The 21811-nt window shown below is 38.3% G+C and overlaps 3 protein-coding genes across 8 annotated transcripts; all 3 read left to right on the top strand.

Moving 5' to 3' along the window:
* The first annotated feature begins 648 nt into the window (after positions 1-648).
* LOC102219198 (espin-like protein) lies at positions 649-6780 on the top strand. 6 transcript variants are annotated; one of them, XM_023335961.1, is made up of 6 exons: positions 649-734; positions 2702-2766; positions 3007-3139; positions 3541-3659; positions 4124-4315; positions 4989-6780. In XM_023335961.1, exons 2-6 carry the CDS (start codon positions 2752-2754, stop codon positions 6573-6575), a joined length of 2046 nt encoding a protein of 681 aa, XP_023191729.1. In that variant the 5' UTR covers positions 649-734; positions 2702-2751; the 3' UTR covers positions 6576-6780. The 6 variants fall into 6 exon arrangements, with proteins under 6 accessions (XP_023191729.1, XP_023191728.1, XP_023191725.1 ...); XM_023335960.1 differs by lacking the exon at positions 649-734 and adding an exon at positions 1144-1986 and having other exon boundaries at positions 2474-2766; XM_023335957.1 differs by lacking the exon at positions 649-734 and adding an exon at positions 1144-2101 and having other exon boundaries at positions 2474-2766.
* A 910-nt stretch (positions 6781-7690) lies between these two features.
* On the top strand, positions 7691-14868 carry LOC102217653 (ras-related protein Rab-6B-like). Its single transcript, XM_005795995.3, has 8 exons — positions 7691-7937; positions 11207-11265; positions 11673-11726; positions 12145-12250; positions 12372-12483; positions 12612-12705; positions 13239-13305; positions 13738-14868. Exons 1-8 carry the CDS (start codon positions 7868-7870, stop codon positions 13800-13802), a joined length of 627 nt encoding a protein of 208 aa, XP_005796052.1. The 5' UTR covers positions 7691-7867; the 3' UTR covers positions 13803-14868.
* Positions 14869-16520: 1652 nt separating this feature from the next.
* On the top strand, positions 16521-21583 carry aire (autoimmune regulator). The gene is made up of 13 exons (XM_014472783.2): positions 16521-17212; positions 17407-17581; positions 17690-17830; positions 17938-18003; positions 18084-18221; positions 18404-18531; positions 18625-18746; positions 18830-18899; positions 19106-19240; positions 19335-19453; positions 20516-20594; positions 20689-20787; positions 21088-21583. Exons 1-13 carry the CDS (start codon positions 17066-17068, stop codon positions 21169-21171), a joined length of 1503 nt encoding a protein of 500 aa, XP_014328269.2. The 5' UTR covers positions 16521-17065; the 3' UTR covers positions 21172-21583.
* The last annotated feature ends 228 nt before the right edge of the window (positions 21584-21811 follow it).

Below are 21811 nucleotides of genomic sequence, written 5' to 3'. Positions count from 1 at the left end.
TGCACAATTTGTGTGTCGTGTGTTTATCAATTTTGTGAGTTTATATTGCTCAAGCTTATTGAAGGTACAGAATCAGGAAACTGTAAAATATTTCATCTTTATAGTTGCTCACAGATTAGGATTAGATCCCTTTTACTTAAAGTTGATTCTCCAATAAAAAGAATACTGAAAGATTATTAAAATAACAAAAAAAATATTTAGATGTCATTTATGTGTCCCCCAATGGCTTACATTTTTATTATATAAAATTCCCTAATTTGTATTAAAAGTGCTGAAGTTCTTTTAAGCAGATTATGTTACATCAAGCTCATTGGTTTGGTGTAATATTTTTAATATGACTGTGTTTTTATTAGAAAATCATTATAATTAACAGAACTAAAGTCTTGAAAAGATCAGTCCGAGTGTAATTAATCAATATAATGTATTTCACTTAGTCCCAAACAATGTGGCTTTTATATAATACAAACATATAAAATTTTCTTTGTTTTCAGGTTGTCAAACAAAATGTCGTAAACATTGAACGTCTCTAAATGATTGTGTTTGGGTGGACAGAACCCTGTTAATGGATAATGGCTCTTCTCATGTCTGTTGCATAACGGTATGTGCTGTTCTTCCAGGTGGACACATGGGCTAAGCCTTTGTGAGGCTTTCTCTGTGCAGGATTTCTATTATTGATTGCATTATCACCATGTTCTCTGCTGCAACACAGTAACACTAAAGTCCCATTAACAGAGGTAAGAAAACCGGGCTTGATACAAAGAGGCCTCAGACAGAGGCAGAGGCCGTTGCCTCTCATATTTCTCTTCCTGTGTTTGTCTCTACGTCCTATGTACACACTGTGCTGTTTGACAGTGGCAGCACATTTTTGGATAAGTTTAATTATAGCAGCTGGCAAGTCGGATCTATTAAAAGAAAAAAATGTTTAAAGTGATAGAAAAAAAAAAGAATTATGATGGCAGTGAAAGAGAGAAAAAAAAGGATAAGAGTAACTAAACTGTAACTGAGTCATTGTTTAATGAGTACTGTGCAAAATTCTCCATCCATCTGTTAATTTTTAAACCTTTGCTTTCCAAGTTCAAAGTATTTCTTGTAACCCTTCAAAATGTTATCTAGTAGTGAATGTTACACTAGAGGCTCTTTTTAAATTGTACAATGGGACATTTTACTTTTGCTGATTCTTGCAGCTGATTTCTTTGAAATCTGACCATTTTGAGATCTTTTATTTTTAAGATGATGTGGTGACCTATGAATCATTCAGGCATAAGATAAGTATTGTTTTATAATTGAAAATGTAAGAAAGAACAATTTTACTTTACACATATAATATTAGGTATATTAGTTTGTCTCACCTGCAATGGTGTATTAGCAAGTGCTAATGATATGATTCTATGTGCTGGAAAGTATAAGGCTAGACAGCATGGTTACAAAATACCCTCCAAAGGCCTAAGAAGAACTGTGGTAGTTTTGGGTACCTGAGGTGATTTTGTAATACACATCTATTTTGTTTAGTCAAAATCTGACTCAACATTACTTAGAAAATGTGCCAGATAGAAATATTAACAAAACAAATATTTGTATCCAATGCATAATTTCTTGTGATGCGCTGTTGTCCTTCAGTTCATCACTATTGTGACCCACAAAATGGTGCCCATAGCTTTGTGATTCTCAGACTAGTGCCAGTAGGGGTCGCCAAATCGACACAAACCAACTGCAAGTGTTGGGAAAGACACACTACCACCTTTAAGGGGCATGCTGCACTAATCATGTACCCTCTACACATGAACACTTACACCTGATGGTGTGTGTTCAGTACTCTGCAGCATTTTATCCCCCACATACATTCACAGAGCGATCGTTTCTATACCTCCTGGTCCCAGTCATCCTATCCCACTGCTTTAATTATGCACACTCAGAAGGCCCCCCTGTCTGAGGTTTGGATCCAGTTGATGCTGCTCACTGGCTTTATTGGTTATTGGCTTCTACAAGGTAACAAGCGAGACATGTGTGTTTTCTTCTCTTGTGTTTTTAGTTGAATTTTTCTTTTGTTAGTTTAAGTTTTGTGTGCTGTTGGCATCCTCATTACGCTGCAGGGGAGCAAAATGTAAGTGTGAGTAGAGTTTTGCTTATAATTATCAGTGGAATGTTTATAACATTGTTTATCTTTTTGAATTTTGGATCAATTAAAAGTGAGACATTTCTAAAAATAGTTACCTAAGTGGCCATTTAAAGAGATTTCTTTAAGATAAATATACTCAATGTAAAGTAGTTTTTCTAATTATTCTGCTTTATTAATCTATGTAAAACAGAAAACCTGCACTAAGAAATTAAATTAAATTACATGAAGCGCTAAAACTATAATGCACACAGCTGCCAGAATAATGCAGTTCAATATGTGAATAAATCAAAACATTTCTTGAAAAAGATAAGATGTTTGGATTCAGTATTCAAAGCAGTGTCTCAATTGCTCCAACAGGCTTTCTCCTGCACTCTGCTGGGGGCTACTGCATCCACTGTCCAGGCTCCAGTTTCACCACTTCCTGTCTCAGTTTCAAGCACTACAGTTTATGTCTTTACATTAACTCAGTGTGTGTTTGCTATTAGACAATATTTATCTCCTGGCTGATTGTTGTGAAGCTGTGTCACATTTCTGCAGCATTTCCTTATTTGCCTGTTATATTGGTCTCTTTTGTCTTTTCAACAGAGGGGCTGCTCCTTCTTGGATCTGCCAGAGTGTGAGATAGGAGAAGAAGAATGGAGAACAATAAGGTGACCATTGATCTGAGATAAAATTCACCTCAGAGGAAGGAAAATAAAATGCTTTAAGAACAGGATAAATTGTTGTATTTGATGTAGGCACTAACTGCTATGTTGCGTTGAAGATTAAAATTCAAGTAAGGTAGCATTAAAGGAATATTTTGGAACCAGAACATGTTGAAACAAAAACTGCATATTGGTTCAGCTGTCCTTTAGAGCATTGTTCATGCCTGCTGTGTGTCTCCCCAGCAGCCAGTGAAGGAGGTTCTCCCCCTGCCTCGCCACCCCACCCCACTCCCTGTGACCTCCACCTCTCCGACCCCTGCTGCCTCCTCGAAAAAACACACTACAGGGTCCATCCAGCAGGTTCAACTGGCCTCCTCAGGTAATGAGGCCAGACATATGTCTAAGCTTCTGCCAGATTACAACTACAAGTTTCACCTGCTCAAAAAATAGGAAGAGTATAGTATGTGTCCAAACATACCAATAAATGGTTACCCACTCAAGGCTGGGGAAGGTAAGCATTAATCAAAGACACAGAAGGGGTCAACAGTAACTCTGGAGAAGTTACAGAAATCCACAGCTCTGCTGGGAGCATCTATCAACAGGACAACTATTACCATGTACTCAACAAATCAGATTTTGATACAACAATGAAAAGAAGTTTGAAATTATATCTTTTTTGAATATGCTGTTCACATATTTAAAAACAGATTGTCACACATTGCTCTAAGTCAGTCTTTAAGGCTTATTTTGACCTTTCACCTTTGTTGTATTTGCTTACAGTGGTGACATCCTTCAATCACCTGAGGCCTCCAGAGAGAGACCTCACGCCGATGTCTCAGATGAAGCCTATTAAATCGCTGAAGCATGCCGGCTTAACTGCAGTCTTCACCGGGCAAACTGTGAGTCATGTGGTGCAGTCTTCCAAGTGAACATTATACCCTCCTAAAAGTTCAAACCATCCTGAATAAAAATATCCTCTTGCCAGAAGAATTGCAATTACATAATTACAAAGACAAAAACGGTGTTCAGCAATTTAAGCTTTTAATAACAATGGTCATCTCTTAAATTTTTAAACGATCAAAAGGCGCCTGCAAATTAAATTGAATCAAATGGATAAACTGCAGTTTGTCAAAAATATAAATGTTGCTGTGCAAATAATAAAAAAGGGTTGCTGGTGCCTATCTCCAGCGTCAACAGGCGAGAGGCGGGGTAGACCCTGAACAGGTTGCCAGTCCATCGCAGTACCATAAAAATATTAGTCAAAAATATGTACTTGTTTTTTGTCTGCTTATAGTATCTTAAAATGCATGGCTAAATATCCAGACATCAGTGGCATCACTATTGTGTCATTGAAAACCCATAGTGGCTTGACAGTGAGGAGGTGCAGGAGGAGGTGCAGGAGGAGGTACCAAGTGTCAATATGATCTTGGCTGACATTGACTCCCTGGTGCCAACCCACGATGAAACTGGACGCCCCATAGCAGAATGGAAACGGCAGGTGATGGTTCGGCAGCTCCAGGTCAGGATGCAAGATGAAAAGGTAGAGGAGGCACAGGTACTCCTTCATTGTTTTGGGTGGGGAAAGAAAGACAGAGCACACTGTTTTAGAAAGAAAACAATCAATAATCTGAAAGTCCAAAATGGTAAATGCTTTTTAATTTGACAATTCTCGAAAGATGAGACATTTTTTAATGCAAACGGCCCCAGAGAAAGTGATGTTTATATACAGTTTGAGTGAAACATATTAATGGTTTTCTGTCCAGTTTTGATAACGTTGAGAGAAACAACAGAAAAATTACTATTTGGAAGACCACACTTACTTTGGAGGTCTGAAACTATCAAACTTGCAAAAAATTGCAAAACTCTATAAACTCTGAACATAAAGTGCTTTATCAACCTTCTCTGTGATTGTTTGTGTTTTTGGATGAGTTGCTGTTAATGCTGTTGCTCCTGATCCCTTTGAAGGAAATTTTACATATGGACTTATTGCAATGGTGGCTTCCTATCACAGTCTCTCAATGTTGAAATTCACAGATCTCCCATTCTTTAACAAAACAGTGTATTTAATGATTTGGATGTTTGATCCAATACTTTTGTCAACAAAGTGTATGTCATCAGATGTTAAGCTCTATTATTATCTTCTGTACTTTTGTGCAAAATGCTAAACTTTTATGTTTTAAAAAGATTATGCATCAGAATTGCGAATTATCTTTTTTTTTTTTTTACAGAATATGTTGAATGGCTACATGCCACTGGATTCCTGGAAATACTCCCAGACTCACAACGCCATCTTAGGGCCCTTTGGTGAACTCCTAAAAGAGGAAGATCTGATTTACTTGCAGCAGCAAATTGAGTCTGTTTCTCTGCAGAAACGTTGCCAGGCTTATGAATTAGAGTTGACCAGGCTAACCGAGGAGTTAAAGGCAATCTTACCTGATCCTATCGTCAATATTTCCCTCAACAAGGATATTCTACAAAGAATGGACTCTGGGGGAAAAATCCCCTTGGCTCTACCCATCTGGTGTGATCGTGTCTCAGAGATTGTCAAGAATATGTCTCTGCTGGTGGCCAATCTGACTAAAACTCAGAGAAAAGAAACTGAGTGGGGGTCGGTGGGAGGAATGGTTGAAGGGATGAAGAGTTTGCAGGAAAATATAATTGCCTCTGAAATTGATTTGGACTCAAGATTGATGCAAAATAGTCAAGAAAAGGAGTCTGTACCTGTGGGGACATCCAGTGGATGTAGGATACCTCATATTGGGATGGCATCTGCTTTCAGCCATCGCTTGGAGAGCAGCAGCTGCAATAGAGAAAAGAGAGAAAAGGTGGAGAGGGAGATCCAGCAGTCTGGTGTGTCAGTAAAAAACCTTAGGTCCAACTTTGAAGGTCAGATTGGAAGCATTTACCCCTTTGCTGGGGTTGTACACGGAGCACAGCGGCTGAAGGGGAAGAATTGGATTGGACCATCAGCAGGAAGCAGTGATGATGTGAACACACACCTTAGTCATGGCGCCATTAAAACTTGTGGAGCTGTGATGGAGACCACCAGCTTAAGGAAAGAGCGGATAGTTGTGTTATTCCTGAGTCACTGGAAAAAGTCTGCATATGCCATTTCAATGAGAGCAGCAAGACAGAGACAAGAAAAACTTGCAGCATCAGGGAAAGTGGCTACAGCTCAGCTGAAACAGAACCCCCACTCTCTGTTCCGGTTCTGCCAACAACGAGGTGCCGTGGACAAAATCGTAAACTCCTGGAGGAATAAGCTGGAGTACACTCCAAAATCCCATTTGGTTTCACAAAATTCATGTAACTCCCATGTTACCTACTCCCCAGAGCAGTTCCTGCCAGATATGGATGGAGTCGCAATGAGTCACGACAGCTTGACCCTTGACCTCTTCATGCTGGGTTATTTCCACATCTTAGAACAAGACCTGTCTGCTGAGGAGAGGAAGATGAGACATCTCCTCTGCTTTGAGGTTTTTGACCATGTCAGCTTCTTCCCGTGGGAGAAGGTGCGGGATTTCCACAAGGCTGTTCTCCAAGAAATTCAGAGTAGGAGGCGGCAGTGGAGCGACGGCTTTGAAGACCTCAAAACTCAATTCTTTGGTGAATCGACAACGTGTCGCTGCCCATCGTCATTGGTGCCAGACTTTAAACCTGTACCCAAGGTTATAGTCCAAAATGCAACTCCAGATGAGAGCGGCAGTGACACAGAATTTTCCTGTTTCAATAATGAAGATATATGTAAATATATCGATCGCAGTTTTGCTTTCTGGAAAGAGAAAGAGGCAGAACTGTTTGACTTTGAACACTGAGCTAAAATTTGATGGGGTTTTTTTGGGACAAAATGATATTGAAGAGCTTGTTTTAAAAAAGAGATGGATCCTAAATAAAACACTGAGAAAGCTTTGTTGATGAACAGTTATTGCAAACAAAAGTTACTGTCAAAAAACTTCAGTATTTTGAAGTACCTTCACCAATTCTGCAAATAGAGAAAATGCATATGAATTTTAGATTTTTATGCACCCAATGTCTACAGATGTCCAAGGTTTCCAACTGCAGTTTTGCTGAACACAATTAACCCTTTCATGCATAGCGGTCACTGCAGTGGACAGTTATCTTAAAGCCATTTTCTTGTGTTTCATGTCAATTTTTATGCACACAGACCACAAAAGTGGACACCAGTGAATCATACAATGCAGTATCAACTACTGGCCATCCACTGTAAGTGGAAAAAATATTTAATATATATTTATTAATAAATATTTCTTAAATCCAAATCCAACAAATAAAGCTACTCAGGAATATCCACTTCCTACTTCTACTTTAGAGGACTCTTGCAGGTAAAGGAAATATTGTGACATTATGTAACCCCTAAAGATTAATACTAGTGATGTATTTTCCAAATAACAACTTTGTATTTGGAGAAAAATACAACTGATCACCTAGAATTTATCTATTTATTTTTTACAAAATTTGTTTTCCTACCTTTTTTATGCCTTAAAAAAATAAATAAAAATAAAAACTGGAAAAGAATCCTTACATAAAGAATCATAATTCATGCAAGGTTAACTGTAAGATTATATCCCTAATTATATTATCATAACAAATAAAAACACGGCATTTAAGATATAAGACCAATAAAGAACGACATTTTTAGCACAGAAAGGTTGTCTTAATCAAAAACGTGTTTACTGTCTACTTAAAGATTCTTATTTTCAAGGCCCTAATTTTAACTTGATAAATGAATTCAGAGCCAATTAGCTCACATGTGGGGATACGATTACGTCAACTGGTTCTTAATGTCTATCGATGACGTTGCACTTTCACCGTGCCTGTTCGTTACCTTTCCATCTCGAGGAAGGAAAATCATATCTGAATACGAACGGAAAGGTGAGGGATTTGAAAGAGGTGAGGTCGCGCAGGCGCACACGCTACCTAAACTGACAGGACGACGCCGAGCTGCATTCCCACCATTCTGTGAGGAGAGGAGGATCCTGCTGCGCACCCATAGCCCAGAGAGAGACGCAGGCCGATAAAGAAGAACAATATACATAAAATACATATTTTTTTTAAAAAATCTAAGTTAGGCTTTTTATCTGCCACCATGTCAGCCGGAGGAGATTTGGGGAATCCCCTGAGGAAATTTAAACTCGTGTTTTTGGGAGAGCAAAGCGGTGAGTCAGTGATCGGTGAGAGGTTTGGACGTCGAACATGTGTGTGCATGACGAAGAATACGTATATAATCATATTTTTTTTTTGACATGCTAAAGAGGCTAAATTGAATTCAGAAGATGTTGGCCTGGGTGTGTGTGATACCGATGTTGGTGCTGGCAGCATCAGTGGGACCAGGATAATTTGATTAACGGAAGACAAAAAGAAGAAGAAGAAAAAAAGCCGCATACGCGTAAATTCAACTTATACATCAGGAAATATGATTGTGAATGAGCGGACGTGTATTGTCGCAAATGCTCCTAACTCGTATCATAGCAGGCGAAATGAATGGGGATGTTTTGATGTGCTGCAGTGACCGTGAAATATCTTCCTTATCTTTTCCCTTTTTATCTCCATTCCCCTTTCCTGACATCCCACATGATTCTTACGCATGAAAACATTTCAAATATCTCCCCCTGGTCAGTTTTCTGTATTTTTAGATAGGATAACAAACAGTCTCCCATGTGTCAGTTCGGGACACACCCTAGACTGCCGATGTCTGTAGCATCTCCAAAGCACGCAGTCTCTTGCTCTACCCCATAAATTATCCCAGAAAAACAAGAAAGGCTTGACATCGCTGAAAGATTATACTGTGTTATCAATAATCCTTTCGTTTAGGGTAAGAAGTTTCATGCGATGGGATAAATTCACAAGAAGAAAATCAATAAGGGTTTAGTGCCTGAAGACGTGGTCAGATATTAAACACCAAAAGTGGCAGCAAAAAAAAAAAAAGTCGATATCCTATAAAAAAAAAACAATGATAAAGAAAGGATAACCAGCTCTGATGTGACAGTAGGTCTGTGATTTTCACCGTGATGTCTGTGTGTATGTGCGTGTACGTGTGTGTGTCTTTTTTATTTCTGTGGGAGAGCGTGTCCACTAAAAGCATCTGTGTGAGTGTGTGTTTATGTGGCCTGTACTGCAATGTTTGCTGTCCATGGTGCTGAAGACAGGCCTGGTGTGGTCTATCGCTTCAATAAGGCTTCAAGGCTGAGTGTTAAGGAGGCCTGCTGGACATATATGCTTTCCATCCACACTCACGTGCAGATGTGACATAAAATCTTCATGTGGATTGATGTAAATGAGCATGGAGAACACAAGGCCCACTTTGGTCCATTTACTTATGTTTCTTAATTTCTTAATTGAGATTAGATCATTTCAGTTCACTTGTCTGATTTATATAATGCCACTTCACAACGAATGTAATCTCAGGACATGTTACAAAAATAAAAAGATCTAGTTCACATCCAGAAATCATACTCCTAGAATTTAGTTATATAGACAGGTTCAATACAAAGCGTTCCTTTATTCGATCTCCATAATAAAACACTGCAGTCCAACGAAAATCCGGTAAGCCAATTGTTAAAATGTTACAGAAACCCTGATTACATTAACACTTGACTTGACTTTCATCTGTTTGGCAACATAGAGTTCATGTGACAGATTCTGGTAGAGCAGCACCATACCAAATAGCAATATCATCATTGCAATGTCAGTTAAAAAAAGAAGAAGTAAGATGCCAAGCACAATTTGGACACAATATTTGCTATTTGTTGTGCATCAAAACTTTGCTTTCCTATGTGTTTGGCCACTCAGATAGACTTTCAACGCCCAGAGAGCAGTAAGAAAAATGTAGGCTACTTCTGATCAATATTGTTGTTATAATTGTCAGCAATAACATTTCAGTCACATTTTCCTGATATCATGCAGGCCTAATTTTGTTTCCTCCCCTGACTCTTTTATAAAATGCTGTCTCAGAAACAATTAGATGATAGGAGAGTTAAGTCACTATAAGTATGATTTGTTCAAATGCCAAAGAAGAGGTCAATTTGAAATGTAATTTCCATTAGCCTTGAGACAGTGTTTTGGCCCGGTGGTGCAAGGATGCAGTAAGTAAGGCTGAATGCCCAAATCAACTTTTGTTTATAGAGTGCTAAGCCTTGAAATTAGCAATCACTTTGCTGTCAGATTTATGCAAAGTAAAGTTTTCAATGTAGCATGTAATTGTGTTTATTCTACGTCTCCGTTAAAGGATTTTTAAGAGGCTTGTTTATTTATATACCGTTTATATTTTTTTTCTAATTTTCAAGTAGATTTTTTTGTTAGTTTTATTAATTTTCTTAAAGCAGAGATGCCCAAGTTCAGTCCTTGAGTTCTACCATGCTCGTAACCCGTAGGTGCCTCCCTTCTCCAACACACCTGAATCAAATGAATGGCTTCTTACCAGGCCTCTGCAGCACTAAAATGCTGATGAGCCATTTAATTCAGGTGTGTTGGAGAAAATTGCAGAAGTCAAACAGTTTGGCTCACTTAATGTTTTTCTTCATTGTTAGAATATTGACCATTTGCATTTGTCATTTTATCGCTTTGTAGGTTGGGTTGCTGTGTACATGATTTTTTTCAGAAAGAAGACAAAGGATCTCAGGCAATTGGGTACTTCCAGAAAGTTCTTGAAACGCTGACCAGATGGGGGCTACTTAAAATATTCATATGGCAAAAATAAAACAAGAAACGAATGCAGAATTTCAGGAGTTTTGTTAGTCTGTGGCCATATTTAGAGGAATATAGAATACGAAACCTGCAGTGAATAATGAACTAAAATATCAGCATGCTATGAGGGGCAAATAAAGTGCATTTGTTGAAATAAAGAGGGGTAGGAGGTAGCCGACCACCAGGAGGGCTGTCTGCCATAGGATAATTTGTGTGGCCCATATTCTAACTCCTACCTATCTGGCTGATGTTATATGTATACTTGCTTTGGCAGCCAATTATTTAAGGCAATTTACTCTGATCTACTCATAGTCTCCTCCAGAGCTGCACAATGTCTTCAATATCTTCAATTTCACATTTGTAAATGTCAACTTTGATGGAATATCATGCAGGCCATTATAGTGCCATGCATACTCTGTGTCCATGGCGCAGGGTATGCATAACATGGTTTAGTTGGATGGACTTAATCATTCTTTTTGCCCACATGCGATATAGATCTCATTAAATGAGCGGATAAAGTTCAAGGAAAGGGGTGGATGAGAAAGGAAGAAAAGGACGACAAAGTGTGTTAATCGCAGACCCGCTTATTTGAAATTTTTTCCTGAGAAACAATTTTAAATGTTAGATGTACTGCTTCTGACACACCTTTCACAGAACAACTCCATTTGAAGAAATAGTTTGATTAAACATTTTACTGAGTGTTTTAGCTAACAAAACCAACTTCTGTGTGTTTTGGTTTCAGTGGGGAAAACATCTCTCATCACCAGATTCATGTATGACAGTTTTGACAACACATATCAGGTGAGGCTCAGAGCTCAAACACACAAGTGTTAGGAAGTGTTAGGAAGTATTGATTCAGTATAGATCTGGTCAGTAAGTGCACTTCAGTATTGATGATTGGAAATTTGTTTACACAGGAATAACACTAATAAGGGTTATTGAATTAAAATGTAAACTCTGAACTAATGAATCATATTAAACAATGGCATTGAGACTCAATAGATTTGTCATAATACATTCAAGGTTTTTTTTTAATAATAACCAAACTAAGTGTACTAAATTGTATCATAGCACTATGAGGGTTTTTTTTGGCAAAATCAATTTTTTTGTTTGCTTGGTTGATTATTTCTGTAGATACATAAAAATGACTTTGCTTAGAGCAGTAAATTGTGTAAAAACTCAGTTTTTCGCCCTGTCTTTTCTCATAGGCAACCATTGGAATTGACTTCCTCTCTAAGACCATGTACCTGGAAGACCGGACAGTAGGAAAATCTGATATTCATTTTGGAACTTGCATGTAGAAATATTACACTTTTAGGGTTTTAGTATGCCAATGTCATTGAATGTCCTAGCTTCCGCTGTGTTTTGACTAATCTTTGATTTGATTTGCTTAATCGCTGCTCTCTTTATGCTCTAACATGATTATATGAAGGTTATTTCTCCTAGTAAGAGCTTTGGAACATTTTTCCCCCTTGCAATAAGCCATAGTCATGGATCATCTTCTTTAACTTGTGCAAATGCTATTTCTGTCGCGGGATATTATCCCCTGCCAGCCTGCACGAGCTGATATGGGCTTATCCCCCAGAAAATAGCCTTTACTTGTGTTTAGCTTGTGTGAAATTTAACAGTTTATGTACAAACAGCTGCTGAGAGTGCGTGTGTTTGTGTGTTCGCATTCAGGTAAGACTGCAGCTGTGGGACACAGCTGGACAGGAGCGTTTCAGGAGCCTCATTCCCAGCTACATTCGGGACTCTACAGTGGCAGTGGTTGTCTATGACATTACAAGTGAGCCCACGTTGATCCCTTTTTTAAATAACTAAGTGTTTTGCACACTGGTATTTAACGTCATAGCAAGACACTAACTCTAAATTGAGTTAACTCTAAATTGACGCTTTAATCTCCACAGACGTAAATTCGTTCCAGCAGACCTGCAAATGGATCGACGACGTCAGGACGGAGAGAGGAAGTGATGTGATCATCATGCTCGTGGGCAACAAGACAGATCTGGAGGAGAAGAGGTAAACACTCCGTTTTGTAATCAACTCCAACATTTAACTGCCGCTTAAAAAAAATGGCTGTTGAAAGCAACGCGTCAGAACTGAATGAGTCAGCCTCAGATGTCGAGTCTGGCTGGATTTTCCCGCAGGCAAATCACGATCGAGGAAGGAGAGCAGAGAGCCAAGGAGTTGAACGTCATGTTCATCGAGACCAGTGCCAAGACAGGCTCCAATGTCAAACAGGTGATCCTTGCGGTTTCACCATATTTTACTGCATTTAAGGTTCAACTTTAAAGCAAATTCACAGGCAAAGACAATTATAGCACTTTAAATAGATGTAATTGATGGTAAATAGCAACAACATCTGATAGCTCAAAATCTGTTAAGATGTACATACAAATGTAGGACAAAACTAAATAAGGGACAAGATATATCAGAAAATAAAAGTCTATTTATCTTTGTAACAATGACTAGTCAACATTTGTTTTAGTTGTGTTTGTATTTGTTCATTTACACCCCTTTGCTGTTCATGGGAATTAAAGCAAAGAAAGAGGAAAAAGTGCAGTTTATAATGGATGCCCTACAGAAAATCTTGCTGAAATGAATGGTAAACAATATTATTTCTAATGCTAAAATTTACATTTTTACTCTATGCAGAAAGATCCTAGGCTGGGATTTGAACCATGGGGCCTTTTTTCTAGTAGTGCAAATAAGCAAGCAAACAAAAATTAACCCCTACCATATCTTTTTTTTCACATTTTTATTTCTCTTTCCAGCTGTTTCGTCGAGTCGCGGCCGCCCTACCTGGGATGGAAAGTCTGGATGACGCAAACCCCGAAGGCAGTATCCTTTACAGCTTTTCTGGTCTGCCTTTTCGAGAGCCAAGCGTCTGAGAAGCCGGCAAGCTTATTTTTAATCTTTTAGTGGCTGCTGGCAAAAACACAAACAGTCAGACAAGCCTTCTGTCTATACAGAAGCATCCGCCATTAAACGATTTATGCCTGAGAGGCAAGGATTGCACAAAGCCAGGAAGAGGTTTTAAATGCAGGGGTTTGGCACCACATAGTGGCTGTCAGAAAAGTGACAGCAGGAGAGGAGGAGGCACTTATAGAATAATGTCAATTAATTGACGAAATAGAGTTTAAAATAGATGCTCTGTTTGATTTATGTTTATTTACCATTTCATTCTATTGTACAAGAACATGCACTAAGAATTATAGATCTGACACTGATGTAAGAAGTCCCAATGTGCTTTTCTTAACTGAACCTTCCCAGTGATTGACATCAAGCTGGACAAACCAGCAGAGCCCACCGTCCCGGAGGGCGGCTGTTCGTGTTAATGCAGAGCTGTTTCTGGATGGCTCCCCTCACACCATAGGCTTGTTGTGTTACTTTATACTGGCTAGCTTCCAGTTGACTTCTCTAATTGGATATAGGAGCCAGACCTTGTATCTGATTGGACAAATCAAATGTTATCTTTCAGTCTTGTTCAGTTGTAAGATATTGTATACTTTGTCAATATGTAAGACTGGAGGAGGAGAAAAAAACAAACAAGAAAAAAAAAACATGTTGCGTTGAAGAGGAACAACTAAAGAAGAAACATTGTGGGAAGAAAAAGAAAAAGAAAAAAAAATAGAGAAAAATGGGCGACCAACAGAGTTCTTTTCGCTGTTATGTTTTGTATTTTTTATAAATAAAAAGGGAAAGCACCAAAAATGATGCCTAAACACGGAAGGGGAAAACGTCGGAGGGCCGGCTGTTTCTTTTGATGGCCGAACACGTCTGAATGTCTGCAGCACGCATGCACGCTGATCTGTTCTTTGACCTTTGACCTGCCCTCCAAGGTCTCTGTGCTCTGGAAGGAGCCAGAACATCTTAGAATGTTTTATAGCATCTCTCTATAGCATCTCATGACAAAACATCTCTCATTTGATATTCCCCACAAGGGTCAAACAACCAGTAGGTTCACCTAACAGTAGCTGTGAAAATGTGGCACTCTTTCTCTCTCTCTCTATCTATCTCTCTATCTATCTCACTCTTTCACACTCTCTTTTGCTCTCTCTTTCTCTTTTATAGAACAAACTGTACTGCGGTAAGAAAAAGATAATAAAAAAGAGCTAATAATACAGACAGCTTACTGTTACAACCCCCTGTCCCACCAAATTACCCTTCGCCGTTCCTCTTTTCCTCCCTCTGCCTCTCTCCTGTCAGTCTCCCCGTCCTCCCATCCCGGTAATACACATATAACAATCCACTGTAATGCACTGCACTGTATATAATAATGTAATATGTATGTTGTGAACGTCCCTCTGTAGAAGTGGTCCTTGTTCACCAGTATGAATAATGTAATAATGTTTAATGATTAATAAATTACAGATTAAAGGGCTTCACTCTCCTAACCATCTACATTCACCTGGTTACAAAATGGTGTATTTCCTTTTTATTATTTACATTTTTAGAATATATTTTGTTAAATGGAATAGAATAGAATAGACTTTATTGCCCCCTAGGAGAAATTTGTCACGGACTATATCAAGAAATAAGCTAAAACTGAACAGAACACCAAAGATATTGCACACCTTCCAGGCCTCAGCATACTGACTATTTAAAATGTTGATTCAACATTTTGATGGTGACGGTAAAAAAAAAAGTATTTAAAACACTTCTATTTAGTTTTTGAGTTTCTGTTCCTTCTACTGGAAGGCAAGAGCTTGTATTATTGAAAGAACAAGAAATCCTCAAATTTTGTGCTTTGGTGAGAGATTATACTTAAATATACTTTTCACTACTCTTTTAGTTTACAAATTCAGTTACTTTCAAGTTTAATTGAAATAATTTCAACTTACTTTAATACAGTTCAACTCAATTCAATGCAATTCAGTTCTATTCACCTCAGTTCATTGGAATTTTAATAAATCCTCTTATGTTAAACTCAGTTCAGTTTAGTTCAACTTGTATATTAGTTCAGTTCAGTACATCCATTGTCTATACCTGCTTATTCTTGCAGAGACGCAGGTGATGTCATGAGGTCAAACCACAGAACAAACTAATCCATCATAGGGTCATACAGAACACAAAACTATGCAACCCCACACTCAGAGCTAAAAGAAATTAAAAATAACCAATTAATCTAATAGTCTTGTTTTCAAGTTTCAACTCAGTTCTGGTAAGTTCAGTTCAACAAAGAACAGCTATTAAATGCAACTGGATTCATGTCAGTTTCATGCATTCCAATGAAATTCAGTTTAGTTTGGTTTATTTTTTTCAATGCACCTCAGCTCAACTAATTTTGGTACAAATTCTTGAATTTCGACTTCATTTTATTCAGTTGAAATGTAAAACAATGCATCTTGACACAGTTCATTTCAGTTATACTCATTCAACTCAATTTATATTCCTTCAAGTAAACTGTAATTTGATTTAGTCCAATGCAGTTAAATTGAACTGAATTCAACCAAATTGTGGTCAATTTGTTGTAATTCCACATTGCAAAAAAGAAAAACAAAAACATTTCAATGGGTTTTTAAAAAATCCTTTCTAGCTTTATCCATCTAAAACAGTCCAATACTCCAGTACAATGACATTGTATCCAACACAATCAGAGAATGTCCAACTTTTGCAATTGTAATCTTGCTGAAAAGTAGTAGGTATTTTGTGACACATAGGAATTCATTTAAGATATTTTAAAATATTTTTTTCCACTTCAAAAAAAAAAAATCCACAGGCAGCTTCACTTTTACTTTTGGATGGATATGATTCAAAATAACTTATCTCAGACCATAAAGGAAACCTATTACAACCCTTTAAAAAATCACCAAGGTGAACATTAGAAAGTTATATTAAATAAACAAATTACTGTGATACACAAAGATTAGGCTTTACTCTATCACCTACTGAACTTAGTGTTCCTCACCCCACATATCAACATAAACAAATCTACAACAGCCATTTTTTGTCTTGTTTGAGAAAATATAAAGTACTCTCCAGCTCCTAAATGATGAGCAACAGCTGGACCATGACCATAGCAGCCAACCGGTCATGTAATCCATCAGCTAATTGTTTACAGTTTTGATTTGCTGTTTCCAGTTCACTGGAAAGTGATAATTATGACGCTAATGCTGAGCTCTCTGTGGTGACTCAGAGTCTGCAAACCTGATAGTGGAGGGGAAGTTGAGATGGAAAGAACCTTTTAGGAGGAAAACTGTCATTGTAAAACAGCGTGCTGCCTCACCGTGCTCTCCTGGTGTAAGAGGACAGGTATTCCCCTGGATGAAGGTTGTTGGTGTCGTTGGTGGACAAATAAAACTCCTCAGCGGTCTGAGGACTGGTCTTCTTCTGGTACACCAGGTCTGTAGTCTCATAAGGATGTCAATTTTATTTCAACGGTGACAAATAAATGTGTATCTAAAACAGAAATGAAACATATTTTTACAGGAAAATGGAAAATAGTCTACGATGCATAATATTTCCTGGTGTTCTTGAATGGCGCACCTGTCAAAATGTCACCCCTTGAATAGGACACGCCTCTTCCAGAGGGGTGAATGTACAATCTCCGGCCTGGTCGGCTCCTCATTGAAGTTCTCGTTTTCACTTGAAGCAGATCATGTCCAGAGTGGAGGTGTTCAGGGACGCCAACCTTCGCTCTCTGTTGCGCGAGTTGCGTACTGACATAGCGATGGCGGTGGATGACCCTTTTCCTATTGTGTATGGCTTGGCAGACAAAAACATAATCACAGAACAACAGCTACAGGTAAGCAACAGGAATGTATGTCCAAACTTTTATTTAGAGGTGAAATTCTTTAAAAACCTATCTATGTTTGTGGATAACTACTTTCAGTTGTTTGATTTAGATTTTCACGGGACAGCTCTGTCCATCACATTAATCTGTACATCTGTCATGCAGTGTTTTGAAACCCACACACTAGAGCATTTTGTTTTGTCTAGGATACTCTTAAGAAGGAAGGGAGCGAGGGGATTCACAAAGCCATGTACTCCCTCCTTTCGTGGCTGTTGGAGCAGAGCAGATCAACTCTCCAGGCTTTCTGGAGCAACCTATCCAAGGACTACAACATGGACAGCTACCCCAAGCTAAAGGCACTTCTCGCTAACCTGAATACCAGTCTGTGAAGTCCAATTTCCTTGAAAGCATTTCCTTCTTATAAAAGTCTTGTCTTGACCTCATTTGACTTTAACCGATTCATTCATCCTGCTGATTCTGTTCGTTTAGGACCGGATGCTCCGCGGTCCAAAGCTGAAAACAGATCTTATGGAGGAGTCAAAGCTTCTCACAGCAAGAAGAGGAGCCATGAGGACAAGGGAGCAAATGTTCAGCATTCAGAGTATCATGCTAAGACAAGCGATGGAACAGGTCATCTTACTTTCTTCCAAATCAGTCTTTAATCCAACAGCATTTTTCCAGTAAGTTTATTGACAAATTTAGCTTACCGTAACTTAGATTTTCTATTCTTGTACCAGTGAGTAAAGTCAAGTTGTACAGAGTGAAGAGTGAAGCGCGAGCACTGCAACTACCATCTGGAAACAGTAATACAATATATTCTTGATTAAAATGAACCTGCATTGCTTTTATTTCATGTTAGAAATATATCAGAATTCTGCTACAGCTCTGCAGGTGGTATCTTCCTCTGTTCAGAGAGGCGTAGCCCTTTCCTCTTCTTCATCTTCCTCCTCTTCAGATCTTCCTTTCAGCCAGGACAAAAAAGAAAACACACAAATCAAACAGGAGCGTACTGCACTGGATGGTAAGACTTTGAAAAACTGATCTTGTTACTTTTTAAACTTTGATTAAACTGCTTAATAGCATTGGAAGACCTTACCATTTGGTAACATGTTTTTTTTATGTGAGAAATTGGTAGCAAGATGTACTGTTTTTTTCTGTCTACATGAGAAGATATTTGAGGCAAACAGTATTGTCTTGAAACAGGCTCCGTCAGAAAGTGCATCAAAGGTGCTGAAGGTTTTCACTCGTACAGTTTAGCAGAGAAGTCCCACGAAAAGTCCAAATCTGCGAGTGCCAGGTTTACCCACCAGGGGGAGGCAAACCCAATAATAGTAAGCCGTCAATGTCGTCAGTGGTGCTTAAATGAACGGTGCTGTTTTGTTTCTCATCTGATCCCAGCTGTGTGTGTTTGTTGGTGTGTATAGATACACTCTAATGATGATGAGTGCGCGCTGTGTAAGGATGGAGGGGAGTTGATTTGCTGTGACGGCTGTCCTCGAGCCTTTCATCTGACCTGCCTCAACCCCCCACTCACTTCCATACCGAGGTAAACAGTTACAGAGGTAAATGTGAGATAATAGACATTTGATTAAAGTCTTTTAAAAGTGAAATGCATTTTGTGATTAACAGTGGCTCTTGGCAGTGTGAGTGGTGCTATGGGCTTAGAGTGAAACAAGAAAATGCTCTACAGCTTGTCCAGGTGTGTATATAAAGCCTTTCATTGTAATATAACATTTAACACTGTCTGAAAAGAATATGGGTAGACTTTATATAAATAAGGGACTATTTTTCATTATCGCCGATGATTATATTTAAAATATTCCAAAATCACGATTCTGTCAGTGTGTAAGTATCCACTTTAATCTAGTGCTTTACTTAAAGGTGATGCTCTGTTCTTCAATTCAGGTTCTCCCCACTCAGCCTCAGCAAACCAGCATAAATAACACTAACTCCATCTTAGACAACTCTTTCTACCCCACTTTATCATCCTCCCTCACGAGTGTCACAGCCTCTATCAAAGCATCGAATGGCAAAAACCAGGTGAGGTGCTTTACTTTATCTTTCCTCCACCTTTGGATCTTCTTTACCCTTTCTGCTGCTTCTTGCTTGTTATAAATGTGAACTGTGTGTCCAGTGCTCAGGTGGAGAGTTGGTCGTCCTGAGGGAGGTGTGTGGTGTTTGTCACCTTGGAGGAGATCTGACTCACTGCCTTCAGTGTTTAAAGCATTTTCATGCACATTGCCACTTTTCCAAGTAAGACAACCACTTTTTTTATCAGTGACATGAGAAATATGTTGAATTAAAAAATACAAAAGTTATTATGATGCACAGAGCCTTGAACTTCTTCTTATTTTGCCATGTTGCAAAACTTTACTTTAATACCATTAAGTTAAATCCAGTGCAAACAGTTGCTTTAAATATGGAACAACTAAAACATAGGTCTGTATCATATGTTATTGAATTATAAAGGAAAACAGGACATCTTAGATAATTAATTGAAGGTTTGTAGACATGTTTGTGCACTGAAGGTAAATATGTTTCAAAAATGCTTCTTTAAGAAACGATTGTAGGGGCCAATCAGTGTGGCACCCAAGATTTTATTTAAAACAATGTAATAACACAAGGGTCTTTGTATAAATGTCTCCCAATAAATGTTTGGATTAATTTATATTTTCAGTATGAGATAATACCATAGGGTGCTGTATAGCAACCATAGTTTGTTTCTTCTTATAACTCAAGCCAAAATACACTGATAGCAATAATATCTAAATGTTCTTTTGATTCCTGATCACATGTTCAGATCCCTTATTTGGTGTTTCGTGCCCCATAATGGGATCGTGTCCCTAATTTTTCAGAACCATTAATCGGTACTGTGCAGAGCAAATTTCTTTTAGCTCCCTCTCTGTCAGGCTAGTATTGATCAGCCATACCAGTATTGCATTAAGAGTGTGTTTGTAGAGTCAATTCCAAAGTGCTGGCTAATGGATTACGAATGGCTTTTTGCAGAAGTAACTCAGGGTCAGTACTTTCAGAAAATGATGTTAATTATAAATGAAAGATAGATGTCCTATACTTTTGTTGCACTACCTTCTTGATATTGGCCTTGGTTTTAAAATTAACATCAATCAAATCATCCGAACCAGTTTTACATAGACCTTGATGTACTAAAATGTGTAATAATTTTGGAACTGTGTTTAGCTTGGTGATTTAGAACAGTTTGAAGCTGCCTGTCTGCAATGCTCAAATTACACATTGATCGAAGGAAACCTGATACTCTTCAGTCTGAGTCACTTGCGATGTGTTTGTGCTTCAAAGGGGAAGATCTGTCTGCTTGTCCTGTTCTAGACCATGGGGCAGCTCTGCAGAGAAAGAAACCGAGCCCAGAGGCATGCAGGTGTGTCTACAGACCTTTACAACAGAAACAAAGGAGAAGAAACGCCTGCACATGCTGCATTGTAATCATTGTACTCTTTCTGGTTTGTGTTTAGCTTGCACCTTCAGTCCAGAACTCATTCAGTCAAGATCAGAGCACTTCCTTCTCTGAACCAGTCGTCAATAAGGACGAACTGGACTCCATCTTGGAAGATGTAAGGGTGGTACATACCAAATGATGCAAAAATGAAGTCATTATCTTCTCTGATTGATGCTTTATTTCTGCTGTACTTTAAGTATATTCTGATTTGACTTGAACTTTAGTAATGATTTATTATTTACATAACAGATGTAAATTGACTGGGGATGAATGTTAGACTCGGGTATTAACTGGCTACATTTGCCGTTCAGTTCAGTTAATCTTGAAGAACACATCATTTTGCATTTTGAAATGACAAAAGGATATGTGCTCGCAACATCTCATCTTTCTTTTTCTTCTGCTCTTTCTATGGCAGCAGAACTCAATTGACGGCCTGTTGCAGTGGGCCTTCCACAACATCTCCAGGCCTCTTCCAGACTCTCAGGGATGCTACAAGTGAAAAACAATTATGCACTCCAGGTTATAAAAACAGGAATGACAAATTGACCCCCGGGTAATTGAATTCAAACAGCATAATCACTCATAAATTACAGTCTCTCTCCCACTTTAATTTGGAAATAAATGTTTTATGATAGCAGTTTAATTTTAAATTGCTTTATCATTTTTTTCCTCCCACTTTTCTCTGTGTGTTTTCTGTACTTGTGCCTATAATCTTTTATTATATGACCTTTGTAAAAACTTTGAACTTTAACAAATTTTTGTCATCTGACCACAATCCTGAATGCATTTTAGAAGGATTTGGTATGATTGAGTATTGCAGAATTGTATAGTGGAAGTGAAATATTTGCAAAGTGTCTCAGATCAGACACTCCAACTGGATGAAAAAGGCCTTTGAAAATAAGTTTTCAAAGTTTTCCAGAGTCCCAGTTTGATTTATTTTGGGGTTTTGACTATGCCATTTAAACACATTAAAGTGCCTTGATCTAAAACACTGTATTTCTGTCTATATTTTTAAGGTTTTTGTGCTGCTGAAAGTGTTTTATAACCTCTAACCCCCCAATCTCTAGGATAGAACTGTATGTAGCACCATCTATGTTCCCACCCAAACAGGGCCAGCTTTCCCCATCCCTGCTGAAGAA

The sequence above is a fragment of the Xiphophorus maculatus genome, chromosome 6 (assembly GCF_002775205.1).
Source record: "Xiphophorus maculatus strain JP 163 A chromosome 6, X_maculatus-5.0-male, whole genome shotgun sequence".
Lineage (NCBI taxonomy): Eukaryota > Metazoa > Chordata > Actinopteri > Cyprinodontiformes > Poeciliidae > Xiphophorus > Xiphophorus maculatus.
This window is presented reverse-complemented; position numbering and strand designations above follow the sequence as displayed.

Excerpts from the sequence above, each read along its gene's own strand:
- LOC102219198 (XM_023335961.1), top strand. Across the intron at positions 3,140-3,540 it reads GGTTCAACTGGCCTCCTCAG|TGGTGACATCCTTCAATCAC; the intron begins GTAATGAGGCCA and ends ATTTGCTTACAG. Across the intron at positions 3,660-4,123 it reads CAGTCTTCACCGGGCAAACT|TGGCTTGACAGTGAGGAGGT; the intron begins GTGAGTCATGTG and ends GAAAACCCATAG.
- LOC102217653 (XM_005795995.3), top strand. The coding sequence starts at position 7,868 with ATGTCAGCCGGAGGAGATTTGGGGAATCCCCTGAGGAAATTTAAACTC. Across the intron at positions 12,251-12,371 it reads GGTTGTCTATGACATTACAA|ACGTAAATTCGTTCCAGCAG; the intron begins GTGAGCCCACGT and ends TAATCTCCACAG. Across the intron at positions 12,484-12,611 it reads ACAGATCTGGAGGAGAAGAG|GCAAATCACGATCGAGGAAG; the intron begins GTAAACACTCCG and ends ATTTTCCCGCAG.
- aire (XM_014472783.2), top strand. The coding sequence starts at position 17,066 with ATGTCCAGAGTGGAGGTGTTCAGGGACGCCAACCTTCGCTCTCTGTTG. Across the intron at positions 18,900-19,105 it reads ATGCTCTACAGCTTGTCCAG|GTTCTCCCCACTCAGCCTCA; the intron begins GTGTGTATATAA and ends TCTTCAATTCAG. Across the intron at positions 20,788-21,087 it reads TGGACTCCATCTTGGAAGAT|CAGAACTCAATTGACGGCCT; the intron begins GTAAGGGTGGTA and ends TTTCTATGGCAG.